This window comes from Lichenostomus cassidix, chromosome 3 (assembly GCF_008360975.1).
Source record: "Lichenostomus cassidix isolate B80296 chromosome 3, HeHo_3.0, whole genome shotgun sequence".
NCBI lineage: Eukaryota > Metazoa > Chordata > Aves > Passeriformes > Meliphagidae > Lichenostomus > Lichenostomus cassidix.
The window spans coordinates 107,928,620-107,947,685 of record NC_139483.1 but is presented as its reverse complement, the minus strand read 5'-3'; the positions used below and the strand labels follow the sequence as shown (position 1 = coordinate 107,947,685).

Here is a 19,066-nt window from a genome sequence, read left to right as displayed (position 1 = left end):
CCTTCACCCACTGAGAAGGTGCAAATGCATCTGACATGAGTGCTTACCTAAATTCCCTAAGTCCAGATACCTTGTACACCCTCCTTTAAGAGTGTGCGTTTGTGTGTGAATCTGCAAATACACTCTGAATGTTGCTCTCTTGTAGAGTCAGAATGGTTTTGTGTTGGGACCTTAAAAATTATCTCATTCCACCCTTTGCCGTGGGTAGGGACACCTTCGGATAGACCAGGGTGCTCCAGGCCCTGTCCAGCCTGGCCTTGAACATTTCCAAGGATGGGGCAGCCCCAGCTTCTCTGCACACCCTGTGCCAAGGCCTCACCACCCTCACAGCAAAGAATTTATTCCGTTTATAAACGCACAGGTTTTTTTCCCTGAAATTAACAAAACACGCTGTGAACGCAACATGGGGGAGATGTAACTTCCTTCCGCTGTCCCTTTCCCTCCCTTATTTGCGTCCCTCGGGGAGATTTGAAGGGGTTTAATGAAAGCGCAGTTCCTCCTCTCCCCCTCGCCGTGCGCTCCTCCGAGCGCTAGGTGGCGCTAGCGCGGAGCGCCGCCTCAGGACGCACGAGGTGCTGCGCATGCGCGGAGCGGCCGGACCCGCTTCCCTGGAGGCGCAGCGGCCTCACTGCCCGTGGAAAAGCCGCCGGTCCCCGTTCTCTGGGAAAACAGCCGGACCCGCTTCCCGCTTTTCTGACACAGCAGCCGGCCCCGCTCCCCTGGCCCTCGGCATTCGCCGGCGTTGAGGGCGCCCACGCGCGGTCTCGGCCGGCCCCGCTGAGGCGAGCGGCGCTCCCGTTCCCTCTCCGCTCTCTCGCTCCCGGGGTTGGTCCCCGCTTCCCTTTGCCGCCAAGATGCCGCGGATTATGATTAAAGGCGGCGTATGGCGGAACACGGAGGTAGGACTCGGCGGGGTTTGAGCTCTGGTCCCCCTCAGGGCCCGGGGAGGGGGGGCTCGCTGGTGCGCAGGCGCGGGGGGGGGGGGGAAGGGTCGTGGTGCGCCTGCGCGGGGCTCAGATTTTGGGGTGTCCCGGGGCAGGTTTGGGTCTGCTGGAGCTCCTGTGCCGGCGCTTCCGGGTGTTTGGGGTCTGCAGGAGCCACTGCAGGAAAGGGCAACACAGCTGGGGAAGGGTGTGAAGCACAAGTCTGATGTGGAGCAGCTGAGGGAGCTGGGGAGACTCAGCCTGGAGAAAGGTTGGCTCATGAGGAACCTTCTCGCTCTCCACAACTCCCTGCAGCAGCCAGGTGGGGGTCAGGCTCTGCTCCCTGGGAACAGGGGACAGGACGAGAGGAAATGGCCTCAAACTGCACCAGGCGAGGTTTAGGTTGGACATTAGGAAGAATTTTTTCACAGAAAAGGGTGATTACATATTGGAACGGGCTGCCCAGGGAGGTGGTGGAGTCACCATCCCTGGAAGTGTTTAAAGAAAGACTGGATGTGACACTGACTGCCATGGTCTCATTGACATAGTGGTAATCAGACATAGGTTAAACTCAACGATCTGAGAGGCCTTTTCCAACCTACTTAATTCTGTGATTCCTTGGCTCTTTGTTGGGCTGCACTCCCCAGCAGCCTGTGCCTTGCTCCGTCCTGCTGCCTCAGTGGGCAAAGGTCACGTTGGTGTTGTTTTCCCTCAGACTGCAGGTTGGGAAGCTCAGCCATGTGTGTGTTGTGTCCTCTTTCCCCGGAGAAACCATTCCCACTGCTGCTGGAGGGAAAGCGTGGGCTGTGCTGTGCTAAGAGATGTCCCTCTCACAGGCTGGAGTGTGACTTGTACTGCATAAGCAGGTTTCCTGTGATCTAGGGGAAAGATGCAGCAGGAATCTCTTACACTTGAAGATCTTTCCAAATGTGGAAATGGCAAAGGCAGAGTCGTAGAAATTTTAGGGTTGGAAAAGATTTAGGATCACCAAGTCCAACCACCACCACCACGTTCACCATTTAACCATGTCTTTAACTGTCATATCCACATGGGTTTTTTGACACTTGCAGGAATGGTGATTCCACTGCTGCCCTGGGTAGTCTGTACCAATGCTTTACAACCCTTTTCTTGAAAAAATTTTTCATGATAACTAATCTAAACCTCTGGTGCAACTTCAGTCTGTTTCATGTCTTGTCAACGTGTGTGGGCTGTTCATCTGCAGCCCCAAGACTGCTGTACACAGAAATTGTTGTTCCAAAAGCAAGCAATCCCCTCCAATTTTGCTGTCACAAGTTGTCAGTACCACACATGGTCATGAAAACGAAAATAACAACATGAGAAATCAAGGATGTCAGTTTTATTAGAGGTAAAGTAGGTTTTGGGTTTTTTTTTTTTGGTTAACATTTTGATTATGTGTACAACATTAAAAACAGAGAAAGTGGAACCAGGTGATAGAAGGCCATTCTTAAAATGACCAGTTACTTGCAAAAAAAGCTTATTGATGTCACCAGTATGGCTCCTGTGTGCCATATAGCACCAAGTAAGTTAACCCACATAAGCAAGGTTTTATTATTTATCTCAGAACAGTAATTACATGAGTTGTAGCCTGTAGCAGGCTACAATTGTAGCAGAGTTGATCATGAGCACACAGTTAAAGCTGCTGCATTCTGAGAGGCGTGTGTGTGAGACAGAGTCAGACTCACTGAACACTCACTGGGTACAGGAGAGGGACATCTGTGGTTGACAGGGCAAGAATATGTTTAATGCATTTGAAATACCACTTTCTCTGAAAAAAACAGAAATAACCCATTTATCTCAGAGGAAGGGAGAAAGGGATTGATGGATGGATTGACAGACAATTGATAGGACTTCAGTTTTTGATCAAATCTCAATGTGCACTTTGTTGTGTGTGAACAGCCTGGCTCCCAAGATGAATCTATTCATTTTTATTCCAATTGCATTAAAGTATGAAAAGAGATGATTTTATGGTATTATTTAAAACAAGGCAGCCTGAGGTATCTGCCAATTCTACGTTTTTTTCCAGTTGTGATGTCATTACCAGACAAACACTTCCATACCTCTTTATTGCTGTCCTTCAAGGGAGACTTACAGCGCCTTTAAATACTAGTGCATTAGAGAGCATTGAAGAAGTAATTTGGGAAGTTCTGTTGGATATATGAGGTTTGGAACAATAATCATGTGTCTTTTCATTTAATCTTTATTGATTTCATTAGCCTTTGGAATACAAATCCTCATTTGTCTTGAGAATAAAAGTGGAAAAGAAGTAGCAATGCTGTGGTATTTTCACTGGGTCAGCCCATGAAATTCACTATGTTCTTCTTTGCTTGAGCTCAGACTTTCTGTTTAGCAATTTTTGTGATCCATAAGGGTATCTGTTTATGTTTTTTTTTAAGGATGAAATTCTGAAAGCAGCTGTTATGAAATATGGCAAAAACCAGTGGTCTCGTATTGCTTCATTATTGCATAGGAAATCAGCAAAGCAGTGCAAAGCCAGATGGTAAGTGAGAGGTGCTGTGTCTGGGAATCTGAGGTTCACAATTAGTGGAAATTCAGGAAAAACTTTAACCACAGACTAATTTATGTCCACAGAGTAACAAAGGTTTTAACATTGTTTGGTTTTATCATGGAAGTTTTAAGTTCTTATTGCTTGAAAGTAGCTGAACAAAAGTAGCCAGGTCATGCTTGCCAGTAACTGTAGTGTTAGCAAATACAGGAGCACTTTAAATTATGTACATTATTTTTTCCCTGTATTTAAACATCTTTTAAATGGTGGATAATGCCAAGGAAGTAAAACTGTAAAATATTAATCTCCTTTGCATATAATTTTCTAATTTCTCATAATGGGAGTTTATCTTGAGAGTAAATGTTTAGAAATTGCACTGTGAAATTAAGTTTTTTATGAAAAACAGAAGCTTTAAACTGATGCAAATATTAATGCAGTATGAATGTATGTTGAGAATCAGACTTAGTTTCTGGAATCCTGAACTGCACATATTTAGTAGAATATTTCCTCTGGAGGTAACAGTACTGGGATAGTTGAGGATTAGTAAAATAATTGCTGAAGGCTCCAGACCAAACAACTCTACCATTTCTGGTATCTTTGATTGTTGTAATTTTTACTTTTTTTTATCTAGATTAATTCTGTGACTCTTCACTTTGCCAGAATAGAGCTGGAGAAAGGAAGAACAGGCAGTATCTATATAAAAAGTGTTGCACTCGTAGTATATTTTAAAACTCAAATGCAATGTCATAACACTCTGGAAGACAAATCAATGGATAACTTGGATCTCTCATCCATAATTTTTCACTTATTACAGGTACGAATGGCTGGACCCAAGCATCAAAAAGACAGAGTGGTCTCGGGAGGAGGAGGAGAAACTCTTGCACCTGGCCAAGCTGATGCCAACCCAGTGGAGAACCATTGCCCCCATCATTGGGAGAACTGCTGCACAGTGCTTGGAACACTATGAATTTCTGCTGTGAGTTTCTGCTTGCCTAGAGGAAAATCTAGCCAGGAATACCAGGGAAATCTGTGGAGTTTGTTTTAGCAACCTGTCATTCCCTTCTCCCATGGTGGTAAATTATTGTGGTTTCAAGTTGACTGAGTCCTTTTGTAAGCAAATCTTTAAGGATTGTTTTCAGTCACAATGTTTAGCTTGAAAGAAGCTCCTGGAATCTGGGGAGTGGCTTGAATAGTGATAGGTATATCTTTTCTTGCTCCTGGTCATTCTGGCTAAGGGGCTGTCAAGATCTGTACTTTTATTAGGCTCTTTGGGCATTTTTCGACTGGCTGATCAGCAGGACTGGGTGTGTGAGAGAGAAAAGAGACATAAAACACTGGTTGAAATAGCTGAATGTGCAGGTGCCATCGCTGTGTGCTACAGAGAATTTCTTTAGGCCACAAGAAGAGATGTGCTGCTTTTTCTTGTGAGCTTTCTTAAGGGAAAAGCTTTCCTGGTTGAGTAGAAAAACATAATGGAAAACTTGATTTTTTTATTTTGTCACACTGCTGCTTGAGTTCTCGTTTTTATTGTTAAAGATTACCTGAGGAGATTTTCTTTACTACTAGTTGTATCAGTATTGTATTTTATATAATACTTTATTGTTGTAATGTAATACTGTGTTGGTTTCTTTCTCTTGTCTTGTTTAAGATCAGGGAACAGTACCATGCTTGTGAATTGTATAACAAATTTATTGTACAGAGTAGAAGGTTGCTTTTTATGATCAGTCTTTGGAGACATTTAAAAGATGGTTATTATGAGTCTGGGGGAAAACAAAGAGCTGGTGGTGACACCTACAGTGTGTTTTTAGGGACAAGGCTGCTCAGAGAGACAACGAGGAAGAAACTGCTGATGATCCTCGGAAATTGAAACCTGGAGAAATTGATCCAAATCCAGAAACCAAACCTGCCAGGCCAGATCCCATTGACATGGATGAAGGTGAGTTAGGAGTTTATTTACGATTTTCGACAGAAATCTGATTGATTTGATTTTTCTGTTTACACAGCTGCTTTACCTTGGTTTTCTTCTTTTTTTCCACCACCCCCTGGTCATTAGTTTCCTTACAGATTTTCTCTTATTTCTGTATCTGGCTAGTCAGTTTTCCTTTTCTTGGTGTGTTTTTTACCTCCTTATCTGTCATCTTCATCTCTTACCGTGGCTGACTGCTCTTTGCTTTGACGACTGCTCTGCTTGTTTGCATTCTAAGTGCTGTGTCTTCATCATTTTCCATCAGCTCACACCTCTCAGATGAATCCATGCTGAAGCACAGAAGGACTGCCTTTTTTTTCCCCATTGCAAAAAGTGATGTTATGAACTGAAAAATGAACATTGTTAAAATTCCATGAATGGACCAGGAGTGATTTTGAACAGTCACAGGTTCACAAATACAGCGCTCTTGGCTCTGGATGTAAATGCAGTTAACAAGTTCTCAAGATAATACTCTCAGATAAAGATGTAAATGAAATTTTACTTCTATTAATGTGGTCAGTTTGCATCTTTAGGTAAATATTTTTATTTGCTGTTCGTACTAATTGAATTATTTTCAACATTAGGCTTTTTTCCTAAAAGTCTTTATTTCATTTGGCCAGTGATTCAGTAAATACATTGGGACAACGTGGAGATTAGTGATGACACGGAATGCCTGTGATTGATTGATTCAGCTTTTAAAGATGGTTTCTGATCTTAATGTCACCCTTTTCCTTACTCCCATCTTTTGAGTGCAAATTCATAGCTCTGTTTATCTGTACTATTGTAGATGAGCTTGAAATGCTGTCTGAGGCTCGAGCACGTCTGGCAAATACCCAGGGAAAGAAGGCCAAGAGGAAAGCCAGAGAGAAGCAGCTGGAAGAAGCTCGGTAAACTTTTTGTTCAGTTTTATATCGTGGACCTGATTTTCTTTACTCTGCCCTTTAAATCATGTGATGATACTTTTTCTTCAGACGTCTTGCTGCTCTCCAGAAAAGACGAGAACTTCGCGCTGCTGGAATCGAGATCCAGAAGAAAAGAAAAAAGAAGAGAGGTGTGGATTACAATGCAGAAATTCCATTTGAAAAGAAGCCTGCCCCTGGTTTTTATGATACATCAGAGGAAAATTACCAGTCCCTGGATGCAGATTTCAGGAGACTACGTCAGCAAGACCTGGATGGAGAATTAAGATCGTAAGTGTGTGTTGCAATAAGGAGGAAACAGTGTACTTAAAGAAAAGCAACCCATATGTGTGTGTGTTAAGTCCTGGAAATATAATGTGGGTGGGACATGTATTTTCCATAGGACTGACACAAATGCAAGTGGCCTCAGCCTTTTTAGTATTCTGTATTTTTATCTTTCCAAAAGATCTAGTTCATCTTTTATCTATGATTACCCTTTTCTTTTTCTCTAGTTCACCTTCTATCAGAATAAAGTTCCTCATGCATGCTCTTGCTCTTTAAGTCAAAATGTTAGGTTTGTTTACTTGTAGCAGTTCATTTGCTTGTGTATTTACAGTAGTTTCTCTAAGTAATAATCTTATTAAGATTGATTACAGGAGTAGGTTTTACTTGTAGTATTACTTTTGATAGAATTTTTCCTAAGTTTATGTCCTTAAATGCTTAATTTCTCCCCATCCCCCCAAAAAATCCCTGAACAGGCAGTTGAGATGTTAAATGCCAATCTTGGGTACATATTAATTGTACAGTTGGATTTCCTGCTGCTGCCAAAACTGCTTTTTACTGAGCAAGTCAGTCCAATGCCATGTACAGTTTGGTTTATTAACTTGTGTGTTAACTGATCTTTCTGCATGGCTCTTCATTCAGAGGGTCAGGCAGGAGCTTCAAACTGATGCTTATGATTTCATTGACTGCCTCCATTGCTGTTTGAAGAAAATACGTTTTTATTAAAGACTGAAGAGAAATTGGATCCCACTTCCCACAGAAAAAGTTCATCTTCCCTTAGTAGCTGCTGTAGAAAAAGGGACTGTTCACGTTCCCTTATTTTTGCTGTCTACATTCTTGGCGTGACATTTTTTTATTGATCCAGTGACCCTGTTGGTTGTAGCCATTCAGCCTAAAAGCCGAATCTGTTGGCTAATTCCATAATTCAGAAGCATTACATTGCCCTGTAGTAGGTTCTACTGCAACATCTGCAGATCACATCTAGTCACCCACAAGGCATTTCAGTCTTCCTTCAGTGTTTTATTTCAACATATCCAGCTTTTGATAACAGCCTTTTTGCTCTTGGCTTGTTTGCTTTGCTTTGTAGCTTCTCTGTGTGTTCTGAAATGATTCTGTTTCCTGTAACAGTGAGAGAGAGGGAAGAGAGCGCAAAAAGGACAAGCAACATATGAAACGGAAAAAAGAGTCAGACTTGCCCTCAGCTATTCTGCAGACCAGTGGAGTGTCAGAATTTACCAAAAAAAGGAGTAAACTGGTGCTTCCAGCGCCTCAGGTGAGGTGTTCATTGATAACAAGCAACTTATAAGGCTAATGTCAAACAGTGCTTTCTGTTCTATTGAGTGGATCTTGTGGCTGTGTTCTATCTTATAACGCCTTGGGATTTTCTCTTTTAAAGATATCTGATACAGAACTTGAAGAAGTTGTAAAAGTTGGCCAGGCAAGTGAGATTGCACGGCAGACTGCTGAGGAATCTGGAATCACAAACTCAGCTTCCAGCACTCTTCTCTCTGAATATAATGTAACCAACAACAGCATAGCGCTAAGGACTCCCAAAACTCCAGCAGCCCAGGACAGGATCCTGCAGGTACAGTATAAATATACAGAATGAGTTTTTAGTTTTGGAGCAGGGGTCAGTTGAGTAGAAGGTGTAAATACCAGAGAAACACTCCTTAGATTGTGTGCAATATTGCAATTTGAAATGACACCCAATCTCCAGGACATACTGAAGGGCACAGAAGCAGATCCACTTCTAGCAATTGTCATTGTGTTTCAAAACATTCTGATTCTTGTAATCATATATTGGGTGAAGATTTTAACCATTCTCCTGGTGTCTTGCATAATTTCCCCTTCTCTTGGGCATCTCTCAGTGGTACAGATACAGGAGTTCATCTCCTTAAAACAGTTCATCTCCTTAAAACAGTATATTTTATGTTGTCCAGCTTTTAATTTTACTTGTTAATTTCAATTAACAAGTAGTAATTAACTGCAACAATGGAAGAGTATTTTCCTAGCACTTTATTGGCTTAAAACTGAGGTTAGCCAAAACCTGCCTTTGCAACCTGTGATTGCCTGGATTTTTTCCAAAACTGGTAATGTTGAGTAATACTCTGTTGAGTGTGTGGAATTAGATAAATTAAACTAGTGCAGCTAGTGTGTAAGACAAAACAAGACTGCAAAACAAACAAACAAACAAAAACAATCAGAAAACCAAACACCAAAAAAACCCCAAAACCCAAACAAACCCTCTGAGTTGACAATGAGCTGAATTTCAGCAGTTCCATGACAGGAGAAAAGAGAAAGTTCCTGGCTCTGCAGATCATGACCTAGGTCTGTGCAGTGTTTGCAGGAATTGTCACGTTCACCTTCAAATGGAGTACTCTGACATTAGAAATGTCACAGTATTATGCATATACAGAGTTATCTAGATGGATTAGTGATCTTCTGGGAATGTATTTGCTATTTGCAGTAGTATGGAAATTAGTGGAATGGAAATAGTAGTATGGAAATAGTAGTATGGAAATTAGTAGTATGGAAAATTAAGTTTTTCAGAGAGACTTAATTCTTCATTGTAATACGGGAAAATGAAATAAAAAAGCAGGCTATTCATAAAAGCCCAAATTGAGTCATGGACCAAAAATCTGAATAGTGACCATCTCTTTTGGAGCATTATCTTTGAAGTGCAGTTTGGATAAACTTCATTGAATTTGGATTTCAGAGTACAAGTGTGCTTTTCCCCTTTAAAACCAGGATCTTCAGGATTGAGTGTTCAGTCACTAACAAATGTTGCAGATTTATGGAGTCTAGCAAACTGAAGGAGGCTGAAACAATAAATAGCCCACTCATTTCTGCCACTCCAGTTCATAACATATTTTACTGGAAATGAAAATTCAAATCCCTCTCAGTGGAGCAGAAGGGTTTATAAATAACAGTGTATGGGTGTTAAAGCTAAGAAATTTTAAATATTTTCCACAAACTGATATTCAAATAACTCTTCAGCTGTTCTTGCTGCTACTGAATGTCTTAAACCTGACTGTGAATGTCTTGGTGAAGCACTACTTGTGTTGTCTGTTACACAGGAGGCCCAGAATCTGATGGCTCTCACAAATGTGGATACCCCACTGAAAGGAGGTCTTAATACTCCCTTGCATGAAAGTGATTTCTCAGGGGTAACACCACAGAAACAGGTTGTTCAGACTCCAAATACTGTGCTTTCCACACCTTTCAGGTAAATGGACTCCTTTTCTGATGGGTGCTTGGGTGGGCATGTGTCTGTTTGGAGGTGGGTGGACAGAGCAGATTTTGATGTATAAAGTAGTATCTCATGATTAGAGCTTCAAAACAAATTTTAACTCACTTTTATTTCAAGCCCTTATTGTACAGATTTCTCCTATGTGTCTTTAGGAAGCTCAGCCACGTCCTCTTCGTCTGTATTCATACAGTGTGTGGCTCACTGGAGTTTTGATCCAAAATGTGGCCTTCTGTGGTCTGGAGCAATATAAATTATTCTGGAGTAATGCAGGAGTATAAATAGTAAGCTGGAGTGTCATTCTGTATGTGGATCCTGGCCTTTCCAAAGTATTACCTCCGAGTCAAAGATGTGGGAGGTCCCTTAGCCAAACCCACACTGAATTTTTGAAAAGCTGGAGTAAATATTTTATAAGCCATATATATCCAAAGTAAAATATTTCTTATATTGCCAATCTAAATAGTACGGAATTGCTGGTTTAACTCTTACAGTGAACAAATACATATCCCACAAATGCCAAATACCATATAGCTAAAACATGTTACAATTGGTACATTTTGCGTATTAGGTTTTTCCACTTAGGTTCTAATTTTACTTGTATCATGTTAGTAGGAAAAGTGAATGAAATAAAAAGGACCTTTATGGCAGCTTTTCTAAAGCAGCTTTATTTTGTTTAGAAGCTGTGTGTAAAGGCCCTTCTCTTTTAATTAAAAGAGCAGCTACAGCAATGAGTGCTTTTTTTGAAGATCTGTTGGTGTCAGTGTGGTGCAAAATGAATGTAGTATTTGGCCTGGAGTGATCTGGCTGTTAATTTGGGTTATTTTATATTTTAAAAAGTAGAGATACTGTAATTTTTTGTTTGGAATTTTTGTTTGTGGTATTTTTTCTCTTCTGAAGTTCAAATTTGCACATATAAATACAATGCCTGTGCATCAATTTGGCTTGCTTGCAGAAATGCTCTATCAGTGATAAAATCCAAGTCCTTCAGCAGAGGGAAAAATTAATCAATCCATGAAGTGGCACCTCATTCACATAGTAGGTCACTGGGATAGAGAGCAATATTCCTTCCCAGTGTAGAGGAGAAGCCACTGGAGCCCACAAAATCTAAGACTGAATTCATCTTGCCTAACCATCGGTGCTTAGAAGAAATTATTATAATGTAATTACATCTTCAGTAGTCAGTGAAAGCAAAGAGGCGTCTTCAGGATGATTCACTCAGCTATTGGGCCAGATGATTTCAGAGGGAATGATTTGCCCAGGTCATAGGGAAATCAGAGCTTGCAGTTCAATCCTGATTACTGTGTCCCAGAATAATGTCTGGTGACTGGAGAATCTCTTCTCCCAAAAGCAGCAGTGGGAGTTTGTGTTGGTGTAGTTCCTGAAACTTCTTTTAACATAATGATGTGCCTAGATTTCAGCTTGACAGGACTTTGGTTACACCTTGGCAGGTTTAAACAAATTATTTTTAGGATTCTTGTAATTGCACTTTACAGTTTCACTGCCTCCCAAGAAAAAACTCTAGATTAAATGTATAGACTGTGTTTATGAGCCTTTTGCTAGCATTCACACTTTATTCAGTAAAGCTATTTAGTAAAAAACAAATGACTAACCACTCTTCTCTAGAACACCCTCTCAGGGATCAGAGGGCTTAACTCCTCGAGGAGGACTGACTCCCAAACCTGCACTTGGCACAACTCCTGGGAGAACTCCACTGCGGGATAAACTGAACATCAACCCAGAAGAGGGAATGGCAGATTACAGTGACCCATCCTATGCTAAACAAATGGTAAGTAGTACTTAAGAAGTGGAAATCAATTCTCTCTTAATTTTCAGGGGTTTTAATTCTCATCTGCTGAAAATAATTTTATTTTATAATAAAAACAGATGTTATTTCTTCCACCTGCCTACAGGTCTGTCCTCATCACACAGTAAAATACACTTTATTTAAAAGAGCAGGAGTCTTGCCCCTTAGAATGGCTTTCAGTGTGCTTAGTAAACATATTCTAAAAACTGTTTGTCAGAAAAGACATAGTTAAATTTCCATCCTATTTCTATCTTTGAAGCTGAACATGAAATGCATCTCGAGCAAAGATTCATTTTTTGTGCAATCCTACACAATCCTCAAATCCCTCATCATCTTGGCTTCCTGATTTACCTACAGGCCCTTTTCATCAGTCAGTCGTGTTGACAACACTGAGCTAAAGGATTTTAATTCTTGCCATTAGGAGCACTTGCATTTGAGATGTCCAGAAATCTGAGTCCCATTCAGCCTCTTTCATCACCTTTGGCAGCAGATGTTTCCATTCTTGGAGATTCAGCCAGATGGACCCTGCCAATTAGACATGGTATAAAAGGGCATGTACCTAATAGGTAGCACCTTGGGAACTCCTTTTATGTGGCTGCTTCTGCAGTCTCTGCTGTGGCTTTGAATATCTCCCACCTGAGCTATTGACAGTTTTCTTTTTGGCTAGCTAAGGGTATCCACTCCCAAGCTTTTGGCATGTTCTTCTGAGAAAAATAACTCTTCAAGTTCAAAATTCCAGAACTCCTCTTAGCTTGAAGGAGAAGGTTTATTTTATATACTTATACTTTGGTTCAGTCTTAGCCTTTTTATAGTAAAAAAGGTTTTTGCTGCTAGAAGGAAAACTGAGGCTTCGTTTTTCTGGTGGACTCAGCTGGTTTCTGGCTTTGCAGCAGGCTAAGGTGGCCAGGTGATGATGAGTGTGTTGTTCCTGTTCGTTAATGCAGATGAATGGAGTTTGGTTTTGTTGCACTCAGGATATTGCACTGCACTCAGAGCACCAGCCCAGAAGCATCACATTTTACTGCTATTCCAACAGGAGAGGGAGTCTCGGGAGCACCTGCGCCTGGGGCTCATGGCCCTCCCTGCTCCCAAGAACGACTTTGAGATTGTTCTACCTGAAAATGCAGAAAAGGAACTTGAAGAACATGAAGCAGATGAAACCTTTGTAGAAGATGCGGCTGACATAGAAGCCCGCAAGCAGGTCAGTGTGTGAAGTGTGGATGGTGCCTTTTGTTTAAAATAAAATGCATTCCTTGTATGGTTCCCATCATTTCACACCTGTTTAATTGAAGTGGTACAGCTTCTTCTACAGGATAACAAAGTAAAATGTACCTGTTTTCTTTGCTGCTGTCACAGTATACACACACAGAGGCCAAACTGGTTTTTTCTCCAAATAATTTTCCTAATTTGTTAATGTTATGTATCACATCATTTTCTGCCATGAAGTCCCTAAGAGTGTCTGTGTCCTTCCTCCTGTGTTTTTCCCCCAGAAGACAAAAATTTAATTAAAAGCTTTTTTCTACTGTGGCACATGCTTGATTTTAAGCATGTAAGAATTGTGCTTTTTTTCAGTTTCAGGATATTCTCTCAAGGTTAAAAGTTGCTGTTTGTGAAAGGTTAGAGAGGTATATACAAATGCAGGCAAGCTGGTAGCACAGAGATAAAAATCTGCCATGCAGGGAATTGGTACCTTTGGCTGGTACCAGAGGATTGTCCAGACAGCCAAGCAGTGAATGGGTCCCTGTTGTTTTGTTTTGGTTCAGAACCAAGGAAGGCTGGATAAAGTACAAGCTTAAATTCTGCCAGTTAAATGGCTGTACTGACCAGTAACCAGAGACACTTTAAATCTTTCTAACAGTCCCTTTCCTATTTATTGCTTATTCTAAATTTTGTGTTGTAAATATCTTTTTGTTAAATACCTTATATAAATATAAATATAAATGTTTTTTGTAAAAATAAATGGGGCTTGTGAGTCCAGAAAAGTTTTTGCCAATGGCTGTGCTTTGACAAGTGAGCAAAATACTTTCAAAAATCCTATGCTTTGATATCCTTAAATGGGATAAACATTTCCCAGAATTTGATTCTTAGGGTGTTCCATTTGGAGAGGAACATGTTATATACATGTATATGTATGTCTTGTGCATACATACCCTCATAAAAAGTCTGAATAAATACAAGAAATGTGTGTGTTTAGAATAGAGGAAAGAATTTGAGTTGTACCATCATACAAGAGAAGAGCATCCTGCCTTTCAAGTGAAGATGTGACATGCTGGGATTAGACATGGAGGATCTTGATCATTGTTCCTGAAGTTCCTAACAATGGTGGTTTTTCATGTTATTTATTGCTTAAAAGTTTATCATAAAGAGAACTCTCATGTTTTTGGAGTTTCACAAGTATTGTTTTAGTGAAATATGTACTTAAGGTTGTTGAAGATGACAAATGGAGTCATGGCTTCTAATTTAAGAGTCTTTCTTTTCCTGGTGGATTTAAAGTCTGGAGAATTACAGCAGTTGTCACATGTGATGTGGAGAAATATGTAAAGAATGAAATCTGCTGGAGTTGAGACTGAAGAAGCACTTGATGGCTGGAAATGACTTTTGAAGGTCTCTCTTCTCTTGGTCTGCTGTGGTCTTCCCATTCACTTTAGAGGCAGTAAATTATGTTGTCATCACATTATTTAGCTCTGGCTTAGTAACATGAAGTCTTTATACTTGAAGGAATCTTTACTGCGATAATCAATTAGTTTTTATATGAGATGCATTTCTAGGCAGCATCTGATTGTGTTACAGTGGCTGGAGTAACACTTGGCTTGTTTGTTTAGGCTCTCCGAGAAGCAGAGCGTGCCAAGGAACTGAAGAGAATGCACAAAGCTGTGCAGAAGAATCTACCACGGCCCTCAGAAGTAAGTGGAAACAAAAGTCATTGTTAAAGAAAAAAAAATTAAAAATAAAGGCTTTAACCATTATAGGAGGAAATACAGTCTAAGGAGATCATGAGAAAGTAAAATCTTTATTTGAGTATGCTGATTTCAGTGTTACAGGAAACTTCCCTAGCAAAGTTGTCAGGAGGTATTTCATCTGCACAAATGCTAAGATTGCTGCATGTGTCACACCACTAGGGATTTTGTCACCTGCTCTGTGGAGTTTAGCTGATCCATAAAATTCATACTTGGGTGGAGATACATGTATTTAATGTAATCTTTGGTGTATATGATACTCACCAATTTTTTTTATTCCTGGGCAGGTTAATGAAACAATACTGAGACCATTAAATGTGGAACCACCTCTAACAGACTTGCAGAAAAGTGAAGAACTCATAAAGAAAGAGATGATTACTATGCTTCATTTTGATCTTTTACACCATCCATTTGGAGAGCAGTTTACTGGTAAGAAAGGGAAAGGCCCAGGATTTGGAAGCAACAATGCAGAGCACATGGCTTACTTGGAACAAAATCCTTATGAAAAATTCTCCAAAGAGGATCTTAAGAAGGTGAGAATTGTGTGGCCTACGGAGACTTTAAGTCTCCTTATGCCATGGTTCTGTAATTTTGGGAGAAAAAAGGTGGATCCAAGCCTGCACAGAATTCAGTTGGGAGATCTCCAAAGGATTGTGTGAAGGGCTGTAATCATAGAGTTGTTGATGTTGGAAAAGACTAAGATAATAAGGTTTGATCATTAACCCAGCACTGCCAAGCATTAGGTAAGGATAAGTTAAGTAAGGATTATTTAAGTGCACATTCTCCTTTCTGTGAGCTGACATCAATCTGGGCACTCATCAGAATGGTGAGGATGCTCTATTTGCCCATAGATATTGTCAGTTACGTACTAATTTGAATGTGTTGTGGTTGCTTATCATTTTAAATAAGGGTAAGAGCAATAATTCCCCAACAGTAACCAAATTCTACTTCTTTGTTTCTGTAAATTTGTGTTAAAACATTGAGGCTGTAACTAGGTGTGATACCCATCTTCTGCTGCCTCTGTATTTCATTAAACCAGAATTATGAAGCATTTTCTTCAAGCAGTGCAGACTAAATAGAACAGTGGTAGTCGGTTTGTACCTTGGAGCAGCAAATCACGTTGTTTAATTATGCTTGTCAAGCTTGATGCAGGAGAGCTGGGCTGGTGCAGAGCCTGCTGGGCTGTGGCAGCTGATCTTAGAGCCATACCTGGTCCAGAAGTGCTGAACAGGCAGATTGGTTTGTTCCTGGCTGCTGTGAGTGGGCGGTCTGGGCACTGTGTCCTGTTTTGCATTGTAATCCCAAGTTAAACAGCAGCCCTGGACCAGGGTTCTAGTTCAGGGTGTTCATTTATTTAAGCAGCTACAGATGTTGCCTTTTGCTGCCAAGTGACAGATAGGCAACTCTGTGGTTTAGCTCTTTCCGAGAGCTTCACCTGTGAAGCTGTGCCAGTAACCTTTGACCAAATGCCTACAGGAATGAAAATGAATGAAAAGGACAAAATCTTGTGTCACCAAGTTGTCTGTCTCTCTAGACTTGTCCTCTGACAATACATGTGGTATCTCTACACCTAAATCCCATATTCCTTTAAGGTGACTCTAAAGAGATACAATCAGATTATAAATCCATGTCCTTGACCATATCTGACCAATGAATTGAGAGCCTAAAGAGAGAAGCACTGAATAGTATGTACTTCCAATTTGCTGTTAAATGAAAAATTATACTTGAAGATTTCTTATCAGGAGAAGTTAAAGATGGAAAATACAGTGAGATCATGAATTTCTGTGCCCTGCCAGTGTCAGATTGTTCCCTTAGGAATGTTCTTTGAGTGCTTTCTCTGGTTGTTTTGAAGTGCAGCAAGAATCAGGTTTGCTCTCACTTCCCTTAGAGACTATTATGCGGTCCAGTAGCTTTTGTCTGGAAACTTTCCTCAGAGTCCCTGGAAATTTTGTCTCCTAACTGATGGGCAGAATTTATTTTGCATCCCTGCTCCTGCTTGCTCTCTACCATTCAGCACAATATTCCCTCTTTGTCTAAAACCCAGTTCAAACCAGGGAATTTTCCTATCTCTGTGATTTCATCTGGGGTTTGTTTATTTTGCTTTAGTTCATTTGTTTTTAGAACGTCTTCCTCCTAAAAGTCTTTCATAAAATATTCCTTTCTTTTCCTGATGTGTAGTTCTCTTTTGGGAAGGATTAGCAGTGGAAGGATTAGCTGGGCACAGTGTGCTGAGCTCTTGGAGCTGGGGAACCCTTTTCATGCCACAACTAAATAGCCCCAAATAGTTCCTCACAGTGTACTGATAGAGGCTAATCGAAACTTGTAAGATCTAACTTTGTCAGGTGTGGTTGAATTACTGCTATTTTATCTGTCTTGACCATCAAGGACAAGTAATTAATTATTCTTTCCACAGTAACTGTGGAATCATCTAATCTGGTGATACCTGAATTTCTACCTGGTCAGTGTGCTGTTACAAAACATGTGCTTGCAGTAAGATACATACTGCTGATAGGGAAATTCATGCTGCACCTGTAAATCCTGTTGAAAGAGAGGACACAGATGTGCTCTTATAACCAATGAAGTCCAGATTGGCTAAGATATTTTAGTTTTTTTAGTCATAAATAAAATTGAAAGGACCTGGGTGCCTGTGTAGTTTTGAGGGCCAGGCTCTTTGTCAGAAATACTAAGAGTTGTGAGAACAAGAAGAATCTTTTCAGTTCTTTGTAAACTTTGTAAATTAAACTGGAAGCAGCAGAGTTCTCGTATCTCACCAGTTCTTTTCAGCCACAGAACGTGTTAGTTACAGTCAGGGTTGTATTTCCTGCAGCAGAGCTTATGCAGCTCACCCGGGAATGTTTAGACTTGACTTTCCAGGTTGTGTGGAGAAGGACAAGCAAAAGGAAATGAAAAGTGATTTTTATTTCATAGAACAGCTGCTTCTGTCTGTACAGTTCTCCTTCCCCTCAAGGTCTCTGCTTTTATCTCTGTTCTTCTATAGCAAGATGAAGTATCTCGCTGTGCCACAGCTTTCATTAGCCACGGCAGAGTGATGTCAGGTTTGGCTAAATTATATAAAATGAGGGATAGTTGTGCTGTGAGGAGCCTTCTAGCCTGGGTTTCATTTATAATCCACAGCATCTGTGTTCGATTTCATAGTTAGCTTAACCTGATGGTGAGCTTTGAGTATGAAAAGAAAAGCTGCCCCCATTAATTGCACACTGAAAGTTTGAAAAGAAGAGGAATTTCCTTGTATCCTGTGTATTGTAATTGCAATTTCTCTCATCTTTTCCAACAGGCCCAGGATCTGCTGGCACAAGAGATGGAGGTGGTAAAGCAAGGAATGGGGCATGGAGAGCTGTCAAGTGAAGCTTATAACCAGGTGTGGGAAGAATGTTACAGCCAAGTGTTGTACCTGCCTGGACAGAGCCGCTACACAAGAGCTAACTTGGCCAGCAAAAAGGACAGGATAGAGTCACTTGAAAAGAGACTCGAGGTCAGTGTCACTTTTTTCTGCCTTTTGCACCTCATTTATTTTGAGTTGCCTTGTGTTTTGTTGTTTGGGTTTTTTTGTTTTTTTCTCTGTAGGAGTTCAATCAGGTCTTTTGAAGGGATTCATTTGAAAAGGTTGTTGAGGAGTTCTGCTAGGGAGTTCATAGCTGTTCTTGAGCTGCTTAAATCACCTCTCAACTTCCTCTTCTTAAAATATCCCCTCACAGAGTATTCCCACACACAATTTCTCTGTGCACTATTAGCTGTGACACAGCTCATCCACTTTATTCTCAAGTGGAGAGAAGGTCAGGTTCTGCTGTCTCTTAATTACATGTGGATTTTCTGTTCTTTCCCTAATCTCTGCTGTGAGTGGATCAGATACCTGATCTTTCTCATTTTGCACTTTGTCCTTGATTGTGGCCAGTATGAGGTGATGCTTCAGAAAAGGATGCTAAAAAAATCATCTCTGTCCCAAAGCTCTTCTCAAGTTCTCTTTACAGCTTAAGATTTGGCTTCTGACAGACTATTGCATACATGGAGGTTTAGATAGTCCTGAATTCTTGCCAGGCTGGCATGTTTTTCCAGTTCCAGAGATTCCCTCCAAAAAAGAGAGGGATACTTGTGATCCCATTTCACTTTATCAGACTCTCTGACGCTGATTTCCCTTGCCCAGTCCCCTCTCTAGATTTTCACCCAAATGCTCCATACAAAAACCCAAAAATAGACAATGTTCATGATAACATATAAGCTGGTCTGAAAGGTTTTCTTCCTTCAGAACATGTTTGTTCTGACTTGCAGTAAGTCATTAAATGTTTTCTAAAATACTATTTTAGTCTAAAAGTTTCTCTAAAGTATACAGGCATCAGATTATTTTTTTCCATGGTAAAAGGAAACTACAAAAAAAGTTCTTCTGTATTTAACATCAACATAGCTACTGTTGCTAGAAGTAAGCCTCCCTAAACAGCTGCTACCCCA

General features: G+C 40.6%; 1 protein-coding gene across 1 annotated transcript in view; it reads left to right on the top strand.

The window, feature by feature from the left end:
* Nucleotides 1-572: 572 nt before the first annotated feature.
* The window catches only part of CDC5L (cell division cycle 5 like), a 30,979-nt gene continuing 12,485 nt past the window's right edge, over nt 573-19,066 (top strand). Inside the window, exons 1-14 of the mRNA XM_085057070.1 lie at nt 573-899; nt 3,338-3,441; nt 4,262-4,423; nt 5,256-5,383; nt 6,201-6,300; nt 6,385-6,603; nt 7,723-7,867; nt 7,991-8,179; nt 9,672-9,820; nt 11,465-11,627; nt 12,682-12,846; nt 14,468-14,548; nt 14,890-15,135; nt 17,898-18,095. Coding sequence (XP_084913196.1) covers nt 855-899; nt 3,338-3,441; nt 4,262-4,423; nt 5,256-5,383; nt 6,201-6,300; nt 6,385-6,603; nt 7,723-7,867; nt 7,991-8,179; nt 9,672-9,820; nt 11,465-11,627; nt 12,682-12,846; nt 14,468-14,548; nt 14,890-15,135; nt 17,898-18,095 — 2,094 coding nt within the window. The 5' untranslated portion in view covers nt 573-854. The remainder of the gene's footprint in view (nt 900-3,337; nt 3,442-4,261; nt 4,424-5,255; nt 5,384-6,200; nt 6,301-6,384; nt 6,604-7,722; nt 7,868-7,990; nt 8,180-9,671; nt 9,821-11,464; nt 11,628-12,681; nt 12,847-14,467; nt 14,549-14,889; nt 15,136-17,897; nt 18,096-19,066) is intronic.